The sequence below is a fragment of the Nannobrachium achirus genome, assembly GCF_963921795.1.
Source record: "Nannobrachium achirus genome assembly, chromosome: 7".
Taxonomy (NCBI): Eukaryota; Metazoa; Chordata; class Actinopteri; order Myctophiformes; family Myctophidae; genus Nannobrachium; species Nannobrachium achirus.
In genome coordinates, this window is record NC_137816.1 from 58,992,198 (window position 1) to 59,010,162 (window position 17,965).

Genomic DNA, 17,965 nt, shown 5'->3' on the forward strand with positions numbered 1-17,965 from the left:
AGCTGAGCAGTTGTTGTTGGTGTTGCATGTCAACAGAGCTGGAATGTAGCGGTGCTTTAATTACATTCTAAAACACAAAATGTAAATGAAACCCAACAGACATTATTTTGTTTTTATCATAGAACCAAACCACAATTATAAACAATGCACTCAATCTGTATTATGTCATTAATATACTTTAGAGTCGTGTGGAAATAAGGAAAAAGTCCCACCCTTCTGTGATGCCTAGAAGTGGAGGATTGATTGTGGGGTCATGTGATCAGTGACATGAACATCTTGCAGAGTACATCTTAATCTATAGATTGTAACACACACAAAAAGGCCACTATTACTGAGACTCAGTACTTGTTTTAGAGAATATTTACTGAACAATATAAAGAGTAAGGACAGTCAGTGGGAAGTTGGTTGAAACTACTTATTGGCTTAGCAATATTCAATACAATAAAAGCAATCCAATTGGGGTGATTCAGTGCTGCATGGCTATGGTAGCTAGTCATACATTTTCCCATTGAGAAAAGTCACACATTTGTCTCATTCCTTGAATGCTCAAGAAGAATATAATGGTCACAGCAAAGCAAGATCTTTTACATCGTTACCGCACCTCTCCTAGAAGGGATCTGAAGTTCTTCAACTCTCTAATGCTGCTTGATAACCTGGGAGAGATTAAGGGGGGAAATGAATTCTATGGATGTGAACATCTGCAATGGTGGTTTCCTAATGGCACTTTTAGTCTTAGCTTGTTTAAACATTTAATTGAGAATGGCAAAGTAACTATCATAATGATATTGTACTTAAATTAAACTGTGCAAAAAAACACTTCAGTACCAGCTACTTTAACTACCATTACTGCTACACCATGTTGAGCTTTTGTTCCAAGTGAAAGGATTTTCAGGTCACTGTGCACTGGATTGACAATGAATGAAACTGAAATGAATTGAATAGAAAGTGTCTTACCTCCCAAAGGCATTAAAAAGGGAGACGATCTCCTGGCGACTAAGCTGGAAAGTGGGCCATTGGATGTTAGATTTGGACAGAGCCTCAATCTGTTGTTTGGAAAACAGGATTTTCAAGGCTGTGCCTAATCCTTGCATCTGAGATGAAACAGATAGAGACACACAGATGACAGTCATAGAAAGTTAAGAAATGACAAAGTGTGCCATGATTTTGTTACTATTCCTCCAGATTTTTTAGATTTTTCATATTCTATTCTGATTGGCTCCTTGTATCCTGGTGGCTGCAGCCCACAACTGACACAGCCCTGGTAAGCAACTCAGCCTGGTGCAGTACTGCACTCCAAGGAGCACACTTTTCTAGTTTATACTCTGTTTTGCCAAAAAGAGCTGATTTACATGCTGCAATGGTCTACAATGTGACATGTTGTGAGCTTGTAGATAGGCTATTTCCAGCACCAAACAAAAGTATGGGTTTTAAGGGGCCATAGTCATCACTGATGACTGTGAAAAGTGATGACTCATCACTTTTGACAGTTTTGTAACACTGTTTTTTTAGCCCAAGGAATGTTCTATTTCTTGCAAAACAAGTGCTTGTAATGGATTCAGAATCATGAAAACACCCCAGTTTGACCCCTCACATGCTACTTAAAGCAGATCTTTTCATTTTTTAATATTTTTCTTTTCCTGTGTAGTGGAGTCAATGGGACAGTAAATATACACATTTTTCGCAATGTTTCCGGCAGAGCAGGCCTGTCATTCTGTGGACCTTAATGACCAAACTAATAAATAAAACAGAAATAAAAAGTGCGGCAAAACATCACAGGTTAAACAATATTCCTTGAGCTTTTGGGCATGTGGGTCCTCGACTACCAGTAGATGGCATTAGATCACTCACCTGGAGCTTTCCCCATAGCCGACACTTGAAGCAGCCCATACAGTCCATGATCCTGGAAATGTTCCTGAATGTCAGCCTGATGTCTTCCTGATGTCACCCACACACACACACAAGCAAAAAAACATCAGTGAGCATAGTTACAAAAATAATTCAGTGATGATACATCGGACCTCAGGCCCTCAGGTACCCACCTCATATAGTGCACTGCAAAACACAAATTCACACAAAAGAAACTCAGAGCTGTAGCTCAGAGCTGTAATTTAATTATCAACAACAGCTCTGAGATTTTTGTTAGTTGCCTTGTTTAATTTAAGTGTTTAATGCAGTACTGCATGACATGTCCATGTACTTTGCCAATGGTTCTGAAATCGTTGTTGGAGTTTCTTCACAATGAGTGGCAAAACATACTCTTTGTATATGACATTTGCACCAAAGTGTTTCCAAGTTCTTCTGAATAAGTGAATGTTAAGAGCAATGAAGCTTTCCCTCTCCCTGTGGCTTCCTTCAAAGCAGGTTTTACTACACTTTTGAAGTATTCCACATTAAACAAGATATTAACAGTAGACAAATCTTCCACTGCCAGACTCAGCAGTGGTTACAGACCTAACCTTAAGTTTGGCAGCCTCCTCCTCGTCTCCAGCAAACAGGGAGGTCTCATCAAAGTGCAGAGGGAAAGACCTGTGGGGAGGTTGAAATAGAGAGAATTCATTTTAAACAACTGTTCAGTTAAATTTCAGAGCGGATAACAAACCAAGCAAGATCTCTGTCTTACTCAAGGACACGTTAACCGGTTTGAACCTGGTATCTTACCAGTATAGGACAATCACTAGGCCCTCTGTTGATCTGATACTAGACTGCAGCATACCTTTAGGTCCAATAATTGAAAGAAAATACAATGACTGCTATTGTTGAAACTGGGAAGTGTAGTGGTATTGTCTTTTTATTGAGTAGTACATCAACGTGGTCAATGACTTGACTAAGGATCACTGCCTTCATTTAGTTACAGTTTAATTTCGTGCAATTTAGAGCTGCAGCAATTTTGGAAGTAAAATGTTTTCTGTAATGCTTTGCTTCATTACTATTGTGGTGCTGTTCTACCTATCTGATAAATCGTTCAGAAATGACAAACTGTCCTATTTTCAGACACAAAAAGGTGCATAAATAAAGTGGTCTGGCAGAGGTTGAATGATCCCGTTTTGTGTTGCAACAAGGCTATCGAGTTCTATCTACAACCTTTGAAAAAATGTAAACATTTCGCTATTGTGTGGCTAGTGGAGGATAGACCATAGCTACTACCACTGGGTAGCCATGTTCTAAGTCTTCTACAGTAGTCTGCACCAGGCTCATGGACCCCCAAATTTACTTCCATTAGGCAATGGACATGTATTAAAAGATGTTCTAATTTATGACAATAAAATATCGACATTCTACATGAGCAATAGATTAGATATTTGATGTAAATGTTACCAGGCCCTCCAGGCTCAGGGCCTCTCCCCACACACACCCATTGTCAAACTTCATTTTAACCATGATAGATTCATTAAAAACACCCATTATCTTTTGCTGGTGACTCATACTACCCTCCTAATACGTGAGCAGGACGTTTTTTTCAATAACTGTTTTCAATTATTTTTAATAATTATTTGGGGAAAACAGTTATTGAAAGAAACGTCCTGCTCACGTATTAGGAGGGTAGTATGAGTCACCAAAAAAAATAATGGGTGTTTTTAATGAATCTGTCATGGTTAAAATGGAGTTTGAAGTTACAATGGGTGTGTATGTGGAGAGAGGCCCTTCCACTGCTCCCTGTTGAAAGTGGAATATCCCTTTAAGGCTCCATTTGGCAGTTACATGTTATCTAAGTTAAATGAACACTCAAGAACGATACAGTACAGTTACTAACAGAGTTATGCTGCTTTCTCTCACATAAAGTCTCATTCTACTGTAGAATATTGTGCCCAGGCTTACTTGGCGTCCTGAAGGATGTTGAGGAGCATGTCTTTGTGCTTGCGGTCCTCCTCTGGCCTGCCAGTGTAGAGCTGGAAGGAGGGCTGCTGGAAGAAGGGCAAGGCTTTGGCCAGGGCACGCAGCTCAATCAGATAGAGGAAGTAGAGGTTGCGGAGCCTCTTGGGCCCCTCGTTGTTTGTCAGCTCTGAGTCAAAGCGCTGCTGGAACTCTGAGATGTTGTGACCCCACTTCTTCTGAAACCAGCTGTCTGAGAGAAAGAGAGAGAGGAACGGGAGGATATTTAAGACCAGAGGTCGATTCTACAAATGCCTGAACTAAATCAGTTGTTCTCAAACGTGTTTGTGCCAAGGACTCCCAAAATGATATGTATTTGGCCTCGGACCCCCATCTGAAAATGCTCTATGCCAGGGACCACCAAGAAGAGAAGATTTGTGTTAAAAAAATGCAAAGGACTTTTCAGAAATGTTCAAAAGTGTCAGATGTACAAGCTCGCAGCGTGGCACAAAGTGACATGCTGTGAGCTTGTATATCTGCTATTTTTGAGAACTACTGTTCTAAATCCTAAGAGTTTTCTGAAAAACTTATTTTGCTATATATATGGATAAAATCTAAAATGACACTTAAGTGCAGATCTTTCAACCAAGACATTCGTCTTTCAAGACAAATTTACCATCCAGTAGATATCTGGCACTCATTTGGACAGTGATGCTGGTGTGGAGGCCAGAGATGAGTCTGTAGAAAGCCCTCTTCTCCACACACTGGCCTGGAGGACAGGAGAGGGATTAAGAAGGTGGGATATAAATTCCCCAACCTCCAAACACACACATACCTGTATATTAAAATTAAATATTTTAAGAAATAACTATGTGACGTGTGCACAGCTTCGCTGTGATCAAGCCAACGGTGCTGGATTAGCTGTACACAGACAGAATGATGGACACACACTGGACGGACGAACAGACAGACTATTATTATTATTCTCTTAGCAACCTACCTTCCAACCACCTGTAGAAGGTCTTTGCTGAAAACCATATCATTGATTTAATCAGAAAGAAAGACAGACAGACAGACAGACAGACAGACAGACAGACACAAACAAACACATATATAGTGCAATATCAGTCAGATAATCCTTTTAGTCTTTTTATTAATTTATTGTATTAATATCTTTGGTTCATATCATGTCAGGATTGTTATAACCTTTTGGTATAGCACTTAGCAGTGTTTTCGATTGCTAAACCAATACAATTTATATTAGGCTATTATGTAATGAATCCTCACCTTCAGCTCCTGTACTGCTGTACGCAGTAGGATTTAGGGGTCTCTTCACAGTATAAGGTCTGCAGGGTGATGAAAGTCAATTCTTTTTTCATTTATCTTGTAAGTCATTTGGACATTGTACATTGAAAAACGTCACCTTCAGGCTTATTCTTTGTTTTGTTTTGTTCTGTTCTGTACATTTTGCTATTCCTGTAAAGCAGAAAAACGTATCCTAGGTACAGTGTTTTTGTTTTTTTTATCCCATGATTTTGCAACCCATTTTTCCCCTAATGCCAATTATCTAATGTAATCCTGGGCGATACACTCCCTCTGCCAACCTGGGGAGAGCAACAGACTGACCTCATGCTTCCTTCTATGCATGAGTAGGCCAAGCTGCTTCTTTTCACCTGACAGGGGAGAGATTCCCTGGCTGGACGTAGCACGTGGAAGGAACACGTCATTCCAACCAGTTCCTTTCCCCTCCATCAGGCGCCCCGGCTGGCCAGGAGGAGGCAGTATAGAGACAAGGATTACTGCATGTTTTTTGTGAGGGTACCTACCCTAGGAGACATGGGGAGAACATGCAAACGTCACACAGAAAGGCCCTTTTGCCAACCCCACTTAGGGTATGGGCACTGATGACGCGGAGGAGAGAACACACCCCTAGCGCCCACAGCGTCCCCAGTGGGAATAGAACCCGCAGGACCTTCTAGCTGTGAGGCAACAGTGCTACAGACTGTGCGACCGTGCCCCTTACTCCTAGGTACAGTGTTGTATTACTTCCTATACAGTATAATTCCTTTATGTTACTTTTATTTGTCTTGTTTTTCCACACTATTTTTCTTTTTTCTTTCCTTTCTTCGCTGAAGCATTGGGTTAAGTACCAGCTAGTGTGACTTACACACCATGGGTTCAAAGGTGACTCAAGGCCTGTGTTACCTTTAATTCCCTCTCCCTCGACCCTCTCCTTCCTTCCTCCCTCACACTGTACTGACAAATGATTGAAACAGAAACACCTTCATAAATGATCTCAAAATAAAGAAGTCTTGATTTTACTTGAAGCAGTTTTCCTCATAGATGCTGTTCCAGATCTTCCAGGCATCTGGTCCTTTGTAGCCCGTGTAGCGTTCAGGGTTTAACAGCAAGTCAACGTACTGAGAGTCTGGACACTCCTCATCTGTGATGCAACAACAACATGATCAATGATCACAGTCTCATCTACAGATCAACTATTTAATGACCATAATTCCAGAACCACGCACTAGATTGGTCATAACTTTCATTCTGATTGTTCACAAATTATTTGTATGTCACTTCCATAATCAATATAAAATTAAATGAAAGTTAATTTTATAGGATAGGAAAGTATAATGAATGAGAAATAAATGAATTAAACCAGAACCACTGTGGAGGATCACTGTCACTGGAGAAAATATAAAAAAAATATTATTTTAAATCACACGCGCACGCACACACACACACACACACACACACACACACACACACACACACACACACACACACACACACACACACACACACACACACACACACACACACACACACACACACACACACACACACACACACACACACACACACACACACACACACACACACACACACACACACACGCAGTGCTGCACAGTAGGCATAACAACAGTAAAACATAATACAACAGAACACAATACAACTAAACATGAATGCAAATCTTTTCCCAAAAACCTGCTGGTTCCACTTTGGCCAGATTATCTGGGTAAACGGTTCCCTGTAAATGTTTTAAATTAACAAACCGTGTCTTACCATCAATCACACAGAAGCGCTCTGCCTCGTCATCGTGCTTGTTCCACTCCAGCAAAGCCTCTCTGGTCTTTTCACTGATGAGACAGAACCAGAATTACTTTTATTGACTAAGTACATTTGCACATGCAGGGACTGCATAGAAGCGGAATAACTCAAAACTCTTAAAAGACAAGAAAAAAAAAGATTGTGTATGTTCCACTACATAATCTCACTACCTAATCAGAATGCGTACCACAGCAAGTGCGTGTATGTATGTATGTATGTCCATCTGTAACTCCACGTTCAGCAGTTGTTCAATTGTCTAAAAAACATCTACCATCTACTTTTCCACCTTCAGATGTGTCTCTACTTCTCATAATCACAAAATGTTTACACATTTTCCCCAAATATTCCTGTATGTCCAGCAGGGGGCAACACCACACTAAAAATTGTGTCTGGTCATAGGGCACAAATAATATTCATCACACTGATCATAGGCAAATTACACTGAATAATTCTATTCCTCTGTCCAGTTTACAGTACAGTTGGGAGACAGACCTTTTTTATAATGACATATAGATTAATTAATTATTAATCAAACAAGACTTGCATGTCTTATAAGTGAGTCATGATTAAGCATATTATTTCATAAAACCACCACACCTGATATCGGAATCGACCGCTCCCAGCTGCTCCGCCTTCTCACAGCCATCCATCTGCTCATTGGCCTCAGCTGAATACTGTAACGCGCGCACGCACGTACACACACACACACACACACACACACACGCACACACGCACATACGCGCACACAAAGACGAGATTTTTTGTCAAATATTGAATATTCACATTTAATTGTATTTGTTAAAATATACTTACTTGGGTTATCGCACAGTTTGGATGGAGGACGGACTTGTATCTCTTCATAAGCACTAAAACAACATGACACTCAAAGTCTATGTAGGCCTATTGTAACACTATTAGGCTATAATCATCATCATCATCATCATCATCATCATCATCATCATCATCAAAAGTTCAGTAAAGGCATTCACCTTGTTGTGACTGGAGGATCTCATTCCTTCAGGAACCTCATTCTGTGAAACACAAGAGTTTTGACAGAGCTGATGTGAAAAGAGCTTTGATTAACCACCACTGATCTACTGTAAGACGGTATCGCACAGTGAAAATAGCCGATGTACAAGCTCACCACAATTCATAATGTGAAACATTATGATTTGTACATCTGCTTTTTTGTTATTTTTTAAATGTTTTGCTAATAATGTCATGCCAGGGATGACAGGTTGAACATGCTGGTAGGTTTGTCAAATGAACTCACAGGAGAGCAGGGCTTCACGGCACAATCCCTCCGACCACAGTGGCTGTTGTCTGTCCAGAATGGACAGGGTTTATTCAGGTTTGCCTGCATACAACAACAATGATAGCACAACACAAACATTGAAGGTGTTCCATTTAGTAGGGCAGGAGAGAGGGGTCTACCAGCACCCCAATGACATGTTTTCGAAACCTGTTTTTTTTGGACCTTTATGATGTCTAGTTATGATTTCTGCTTGTTGCCGTCGCCAACTAATGCCCCATGGGGTTCATTTTTAACCTTTTCTCACAACTATTCCCAATCTGAACCATACAATGGTCATAACAGAAAATGCCATAACTATTGATGTAAACAACCTACAGGGACAAATGAACACACTTTTCTATATGATTTTGACCCAGGGAATTCATTAAAGTGGTTAATTTTAACATTTAAGCACATCTTGACCCTATTTCAGGACAGAAACGGCGAAAAATAACCCAAAAATGATCAAAACACGTCTATACTTCTCTTTGTACAGATAAATTAAGGTGTATTCTTTTTATACCACAGGTTTTTTAGGACCCTTATGATGTCTAGTTATGATTTCTGCTTGTTGCCGTGGTCAACTAATGTCCCATGGGGTTCATTTTTAACCTTTTCTCACAACTATACCCAATCTCAACCATACAATGGACATAACAGAAAATGCCATCACTCTTGATTAAACAACCTACAGGGACAAATGAACACACTTTTCTATATGATTTTGACACAAGGAATTCATTTCCGGTAGTGTTGTAGTACTCGAGTCAATGACTCGTCTCGAGTCAGGACTCGAGTCCAAATTTTCACTGACTCGGTCTCGTCTCGGTCTCGCCCTTAATTTGACTTGGACTCGTCTCGGTCTCGGTCTAATTTGACTTGGACTCGCCCCCCACCGAGTCCACTCGAGTCAAGTCACTACAATGCAATGGAATAAATGTTATATCCATATGAGGAGCGCATTCACGTTAACATTAAGAGAGCTGCCTAGCTGCCTTGTTAAGTAACAGAGCATTCTGACGCGCATCTGATAGGCACACAGTAGTAGCACACACGCACACACGGCACACACACACAGAGCCCCGCTCTGCACAGCAGCAAGCATCTAATCTTCCCAGAAGTTATTTTTTTCGCCAAACAGACAACAGCACAACAGTCCACTTTCCTCTTACCTGCAGGATATCCTTGTGTCCCCAAATAAATAAGTCCTAACAGCTTCCAAACACAAGCCTTTGTGATCATGTGTTGTGTAGTTTAATCCACCCGCACAGCTGGATTAAGAATTTACGTCTTTTTGTATTTCCAGGTGTAGTCTATTACTCGTTAAGCAAGCCTCATCCGAAAGTTTTAAAGTGCACTGATCAACAGAGAGAAGTGTAACATTGTAAGTCCCTGTAGAGAGGTTAAAACGAATCAAAACAACTTGAAGCAGTGACATGGGGTATTGTTTTGCCTTGTACTTGAAAGGCATCAGACTAATGACATAGGGTAGCCTACATTTCTCACCTTAAACAATGAAATGCAGACAGGCACATACTGCTATGTGTTTGAATGGGAAAACCTTATTTATTTATTTTAGCTTTTAGTCAAAATAAAATATTAAGATAAGAGTTTGTTTGAAAAATGTTTTGCTAAAATCATGCATGCTCTATTTCAATGCAACTATAACAGCAATGTTTAAAAATGTTATAGATTACAGTAGTAGACATAATTATTTTTTAAATAATATTATTGCCAGACCCATGAAATGGGTAGGCCTACATAAGCAAATGTCGGTCCGGGTTTTCTATATAAAGGGTATATATGATGATGACATGATGATGACATGCCTACAAAAGGCATGATGTCATAAATGATGATGACAGACAGGGGGTCTGGCACAACCAGGTTGACCTGGTCTAGTTTTTGTTATCACTTGGCCTTTTGGTGCATGGGCATCAATATTATATCCATATCATGATATTAGACTGGATAGGCCTAATTATCGTCTGTGATTTGGGATATTGTACTGCAGTATATGCCAAGTCTTATTTGTACACTAAAGTACTTGTTCTCTGCCTGGGAGAAAATGTAATTGTAGCAACTCAAATGTCTAGTTCTTAGACAGAAAATTGGTATGGGAAAAAACTACCTCTCCAAAAAACTCCCTCAAACCTAAACCACAGCATTGACAGCAACCAAAGGTAATTTGGGGAGACCTATTGATTTAATTTGAAGACAAGCCATTAATTTGAAAGGTATTGGTAGAAAACACCAGACAGGTGCATGCACATGAACGGGGGGTTCTTGCATTGTTTGTGTGTGTGTGTGTGTGTGTGTGTGTGTGTGTGTGTGTGTGTGTGTGTGTGTGTGTGTGTGTGTGTGTGTGTGTGTGTGTGTGTGTGTGTGTGTGTGTCCGAAAAAAATATATATTGTTTTCTGCAGCCTACCTATCAAAAAAAAATCAAACCTCGGTTCGAAGTGGAACGGTGAATTTGAGCAGCTGTACCCTATGTGAGTGAGTGAGTGAGTGAGTGAGTGAGTAAACTGTGCCTGTGAGTGAGTGGTGAGTGTGCCTGGCCTGCACAAAACAGCGCCCCTCCTTTAACTAGTGTGTTGTGTGTGGCCACTCAAGGTATTGCCAGGCTACGGACACGGCCACCCAGCCACCCACCCACATACCCACGGACATACCTGTCTATTGGGAGCGCTTTCACCGCTCCAAAAGGGAAAAAAAGAAAACTGGACTCGGCTCGGTCTCGCCTACCATTGGTCTCGGACTCGACTCGGACTCGCCTCCCATTGGTCTCGGACTCGACTCGGACTCGGCCCCCTCCCAGGGGCTCTTGACTCGGACTCGACTCGGACTCGAACCCCATATGACTTGGACTTGACTTGGACTCGCTTTAGGTGGACTCGACTACAACACTAATTTCCGGCATAAATTTTAACATTAAAGCACATCTTGACCCTATTTCAGGACAGAAACAGCGAAAAACGACCAGAAATGTTCAAAACACATATATATTTCTCTTTGTACAAATACATTAACGTGTATTCTTTTTATATCACATGTTTTTTAGGGCCCTTATGGTGTCTAGTTATGATTTCTTCTTGTTGCCGTGGTCAACTAATGTCCCATGGGGTTAATTTTTAACCTTTTCTTACATCTATCCCCAATCTGGACCATACAATGGACATAACAAAATGCCTTAACTCTTGAAGTAAACAACATACAGGGACAAATGAACACATTTGTCAATATGATTTTGACACAAGGAATTTATTTACATCATAATTTTTAACATTCAAGCACATCTTGACCCTATTTCAGGACAGAAACGGCGAAAAATAACCCAAAAATGATCAAAACACGTCTATACTTCTCTTTGTACAGATAAATTAAGGTGTATTCTTTTTATACCACAGGTTTTTTAGGACCCTTATGATGTCTAGTTATGATTTCTGCTTGTTGCCGTGGTCAACTAATGTCCCATGGGGTTCATTTTTAACCTTTTCTCACAACTATCCCCAATCTCAACCATACAATGGACATAACAGAAAATGCCATCACTCTTGATTAAACAACCTACAGGGACAAATGAACACACTTTTCTATATGATTTTGACACAAGGAATTCATTTCCGGCATAAATTTTAACATTAAAGCACATCTTGACCCTATTTCAGGACAGAAACAGCGAAAAACGACCAGAAATGTTCAAAACACATATATATTTCTCTTTGTACAAATACATTAACGTGTATTCTTTTTATATCACATGTTTTTTAGGGCCCTTATGGTGTCTAGTTATGATTTCTTCTTGTTGCCGTGGTCAACTAATGTCCCATGGGGTTAATTTTTAACCTTTTCTTACATCTATCCCCAATCTGGACCATACAATGGACATAACAAAATGCCTTAACTCTTGAAGTAAACAACATACAGGGACAAATGAACACATTTGTCAATATGATTTTGACACAAGGAATTTATTTACATCATAATTTTTAACATTCAAGCACATCTTGACCCTATTTCAGGACAGAAACAGCGAAAAACAACCAGAAAATGTTCAAAAACATCTATATTTCTCTTTGTACATATACATATTGAGGTGTATTCTTTTTATACCACTTGTTTTTTTTTCACCCTAATGGTGTCTAGACAATATTTCTTCTTGTTGCCGGGGTCAATCAACGTGGCTTGGGGTTCATTTTAACCCTTTCTTACACCTATCCCCAAAACAAAACATAAGATGGAGATAATAGAAAATACCATAACTCTTGAAGTAAACAACATACAGAGACAAATCAACACATTTTCCCACATCATTTGCACCCAAGGAACTCATTAACTTAATTTATTATTATTATTATTAAGATTCAAGCACATTTTGACACTACTTCATGGCAGAAACTGCAAAAGAATTGCAGAAAATATTCAAATCACATCTATTATTTCTCTTTGTACAACATTTCTAAGGTCACACATCATGTTTCTTAGTACCCTAATGGTGTCTAGTGTCAAGATTTAGTAGTGTTACCCAACTCATGTCCCATGGGGTTCATGTTTTTTCCCCAGATATGTTTTCGGGCTTTTATGCCTTTATTGACAGGACTGTAGACTGACAGGAAACAGGGAGAGAGATGGGGAGTGACACGCAGCATTTCTGGACGGGCTTGGGGATCAAAACGACCCACTGCAGGCTACACAAAGCCAAAACAATTTCACTGGTCAGTGTCTTCCATCTCATCAAACTCCACCTCATCCTCTTCCTTATCGTCATCATTATCATCACTGAGGACAGCCAACAGGTCAATGAGAGATTGGGGAAGAATTGGCCCACAAGACCAGACAGGCTCCAAAGTCCCTCCTTCCATCTTCTGCCACCCCTGACCTTTGTCATAGGTCTAGGCCTCCACAAGATTGGCTCAGCTGCTCGCTTGTAACAGGCCACTCACTCTATAGTTCACCCGCTGGATGTGGTGGGGGTGAGCATATTGGCAGAGGGGCAGGTGGGCAAAATGCACTCTAGACCTGCTGCAGAGGGTCTCGTCTTCTCCCCCAGTTTATTCAGCATCTTGCTCCTAGCCTGGTCGACTGATGTCTTGCGAGCTTAATTTTACATCACACACGTGAACGCTTCCAGCTGTTCCTGCACTTCCGGCTTCAACTTACACTCATTGCCCAGCTGGCTGTAGAATGATTGTTACGATTATTGCTAAATTTGGTCTCTCAAAATGTTGCATTATGTATAATGCAACATTTTGAGAGAAATGCTTGGCGATGAGTGTAAGTTGAAGCCGGAAGTGCAGGAGCAGCTGTAAGCCTTCGCGTGTGTGATGTAAAATCAAGCATGTGATACATCAGTGAACTATGGTAGAAGCAAGATGCTGAATAAACTGGTGGGAGAAGACGAGACCCTCTGCAGCAGGTCTAGAGTGCATTTTGCCCACCTGCCCCTCTGCCAATATGCTCATCCCCCACATCCAGCAGGTGAACTATAGAGTGAGTGGCCTGTTACAAGCGAGCAGCTGAGCCAATCTTGTGGGGAACTAAACCTATGACGAAGGTCAGGGGTGGCAGAAGATGGAAGGAGGGACTTTGGAGCCTGTCTGGTCTTGTGGGCCAATTCTTCCCCAATCTCTCATTGACCTGTTGGCTGTCCTCAGTGATGATAATGATGATGACAAGGAAGAGGATGAGGTGGAGTTTGATGAGATAGAAGACACTGACCAGTGAAATTGTTCTTTGATAACTTACGGACATCGATTCAAAATGGTCTGGGCGCATCCCACATAGAGTAGGCTTTGTGTAGCCTGCAGTGGGTCGTTGTTTCGATCCCCAAGCCCGTCCAGATTTGCTGCGTGTCACTCTCTCTCCCCGTTTCCTGTCAGTCTACTGTCCTGTCAATAAAGGCATAAAAGCCCGAAAACATATCTGGGGAAAAAACATGAACCCCATGGGACATGAGTTGGGCAACACTACTAAATCTTGACACTAGACACCATTAGGTTACTAAGAAACATGATGTGTGACCTTAGAAATGTTGTACAAAGAGAAATAATAGATGTGATTTGAATATTTTCTGCAATTCTTTTGCAGTTTCTGCCATGAAGTAGTGTCAAAATGTGCTTGAATCTTAATAATAATAATAATAAGTTAAGTTAATGAGTTCCTTGGGTGCAAATGATGTGGGAAAATGTGTTGATTTGTCTCTGTATGTTGTTTACTTCAAGAGTTATGGTATTTTCTATTATCTCCATCTTATGTTTTGTTTTGGGGATAGGTGTAAGAAAGGGTTAAAATGAACCCCAAGCCACGTTGATTGACCCAACAAGAGGAAATATTGTCTAGACACCATTAGGGTTAAAAAAAACAAGTGGTATAAAAAGAATACATGTATATGTACAAAGAGAAATATAGATGTTTTTGAACATTTTCTGGTTGTTTTTCGCTGTTTCTGTCCTGAAATAGGGTCAAGATGTGCTTGAATGTTAAAAATTATGATGTAAATAAATTCCTTGTGTCAAAATCATATAGACAAATGTGTTCATTTGTCCCTGTATGTTGTTTACTTCAAGAGTTAAGGCATTTTGTTATGTCCATTGTATGGTCCAGATTGGGGATAGATGTAAGAAAAGGTTAAAAATTAACCCCATGGGACATTAGCTGACCACGGCAACAAGAAGAAATCATAACTAGACACCATAAGGGTCCTAAAAAACATGTGGTATAAAAAGAATACACGTTGATGTATTTGTACAAAGAGAAATATAGATGTGTTTTGAACATTTCTGGTTGTTTTTCACTGTTTCTGTCCTGAAATAGGGTCAAGATGTGCTTTATTGTTAAAAATTATGCCGGAAATGAATTCCTTGTGTCAAAATCATATAGAAAAGTGTGTTCATTTGTCCCTGTAGGTTGTTTAATCAAGAGTGATGGCATTTTCTGTTATGTCCATTGTATGGTTGAGATTAGCGATAGTTGTGAGAAAAGGTTAAAAATGAACCCCATGGGACATTCGTTGACCACGGCAACAAGCAGATATCATAACTAGACATCATAAGGGTCCTAAAAAACCTGTGGTATAAAAAGAATACACCTTAATTTATCTGTACAAAGAGAAGTATAGACGTGTTTTGATCATTTTTGGGTTATTTTTCGCCGTTTCTGTCCTGAAATAGGGTCAAGATGTGCTTAAATGTTAAAAATAACCACTTTAATGAATTCCCTGGGTCAAAATCATATAGAAAAGTGTGTTAATTTGTCCCTGTAGGTTGTTTACATCAAGAGTTATGGCATTTTCTGTTATGACCATTGTATGGTTCAGATTGAGAATAGTTGTGAGAAAAGGTTAAAAATGAACCCCATGGGGCATTAGTTGGCGACGGCAACAAGCAGAAATCATAACTAGACATCATAACGGTCCAAAAAAAACAGGTTTCGAAAACATGTCATTGGGGTGCTGGTAGACCCCTCTCTCCTGCCCTACTAATTAGAGTGCAGTTGTAAAGGTGTGTGTGTGTGTGTGTGTGTGTGTGTGTGTGTGTGTGTGTGTGTGTGTGCGCGTGTGTGTGTGTGTGCGTGTGTGCGTGCGTGCGTGCGTGCGTGCGTGCGTGCGTGCGTGCGTGCGTGCGTGTGCGTGCGTGCGTGAGTGCATGCGTACGTGTGTGTGTGCGTGTGCTATAGGGATCAGTTTGGTTAAGGGTTCAATTTGTTCAATGTAGAGGGCAAGGGTTAGAGTTGGTTAATACATTAATGTGTGCGTGTTTGTGTCTGTATGTATTAGAGTATACCGGTACCTACCTTATAGAATCTGAAATAGTCAGACTCCAGCAGATTCTGAAGTTTGGGGTAAAGACGGTCATTGTTGAAGGCATCGATGGTCTCAACATCACAGATGCAATCATCAAGGTTGCCTGTGACCTGAAATAAGTAAGATGTAACCTACAGTTTATCTTGTCTTGACTTAAATGTGCAAAAACTATACTTCTCTCTACTCTATAGCCTATTGAAACAAACATTACCTTACATTACTATAGGCTACTACCAGTGTTGATCCACGATGGTGATGATGAGGAGGATTAAGATCCATAGAACAATTCAATATTTTCTTAATTCATTGTTTTCTTAACTTTTTCTTAATGCACTCATTTTTCTTAATGCACTTTACTGTAGGCTACTTCTATTCTCTATCTTTTAACTGCATTGATGGGCCTACACAATTAAGAATGTATTTCATCCATATTGCTTGTAATGTGATATACGTATATGCCTTTTTATTCTGATTCTGATGTTTAGTAAGCTGCCATAGGATAACAAACAAATTGACACAATTCCAAAGCTCATTCAGATACACTCAGCAGCATTCAGAAACAATAACCTTACTGTGCTCCCAACTAATTAAAACTGTTAGTTAGAGCGTATTGAAATGGCCAGTACAGTAGCCTAGTGTAAATGGTAGCTTGTGTAATTATAATAATAAACTTCACTTATAAAGCGCTTTTTCAAAACATGGATACAAAGTGCTTTACATAAAACATAAAATACGGCATGGGGAAACAGTGATTCAGCTTAAAAATATGGTCAGATAAACTATAAAACTGTTAAAACAAAAAATCAAGAGAATATAAGTAGCCTATCCAAGTGCTGTTGGAAATGTAAATTGTGTAATTTCCTGTGCTATTTCGACAGATTTCACATAAATGAAAGGGATTCGTCAGCATTGTGGGAGGTGAGGTGGTTATATCCTACCTACAGTATCTCTCAAAGAAACATAGCCTTTAAAACAAATTAAAAGCAAGAATGGTAAGGTCCATCTGGTCCAACATAAGAGATGTTAGACAACCGATATAGGTAACTAAGTACATTTACTCAAGTACCCTACTGTACACTGTAGCCTACTATACAATTTTGAAGTAGCCTACTTTTACTTTACTGGAGTATTTCTTAATTTCAGTAGCCTACTTTTACTTCTACTCCACTAGTCTACATCTCAGAGGCATATATTATAGGCCTACTTTTACTCCACCACAATTATTTGACAACTTTAGTTACTTTATAGAATGTGATTATTAAAAAGAATAATAATAATAAATAAATAAAAATAACAACCACTTCAGCTTTATACATTTTGGCCAATTGAAATGAGCAGATCTATAAGCTTACAATGCCATGATGCTACACATTTTTTTAGGGTTTGTAGGTAGATCTGCTATTTTCAAAATATCTGTAGGCTATTATAGTAGCCTACATTTGAAAATGTGAAATGGGACATTCTTCATAAGTAGCCAACTTTCTGGTACTTTAACTATAGGCTATATAGCAGCCTACTTTAGTAGTAGGCCTACTTTAACTCAATGTGTCAATTTAAAAAAAAAAAACAGCAGTGAGTTAAGCTGTTCCAGTGTTCCCATGCACTCACCTTACAAAAGCACCTGTCCTGTGCTGCAGAGCCCCGGCCTGACCGGATGAAGCCAATCAACACTACTAAGCTGCAGAACATATTATGGCACTTCATATCGCGCTTTGACAGGACTATATTCTAAGGCTTAAAGCATTTAAACACTAGTAGCCTACATGACAACAAGCATCCGGACCGTTGGCGTTGCAATTAGTCATCTACTCTAGCCCTTCATAGCGCTACGTGAAATACGTGACCATTTTGATAAGTCATCATGCACTTATGGCCGTTAAATGAACGACTCTTGTTTCTGATTCCTTCTACGTTTGTCGTGTGGTTAATAACTACTACGGTATAA

At 39.8% G+C, this 17,965-nt stretch overlaps 1 protein-coding gene across 1 annotated transcript; it reads right to left on the reverse strand.

Moving 5' to 3' along the window:
• Positions 1-592: 592 nt before the first annotated feature.
• On the reverse strand, positions 593-17,724 carry LOC308288877 (ERO1-like protein alpha; the record flags this gene model as incomplete). Its single annotated transcript, XM_080730352.1, has 15 exons — positions 593-653; positions 955-1,091; positions 1,849-1,935; positions 2,457-2,526; positions 3,817-4,063; positions 4,487-4,579; positions 4,811-4,837; positions 5,098-5,156; positions 6,133-6,253; positions 6,880-6,953; positions 7,522-7,598; positions 7,914-7,955; positions 8,198-8,281; positions 16,011-16,130; positions 17,629-17,724. The coding sequence occupies 15 exons, from the start codon at positions 17,722-17,724 to the stop codon at positions 593-595; spliced, it is 1,395 nt and encodes a 464-aa protein (XP_080586478.1).
• Positions 17,725-17,965: the final 241 nt, after the last annotated feature.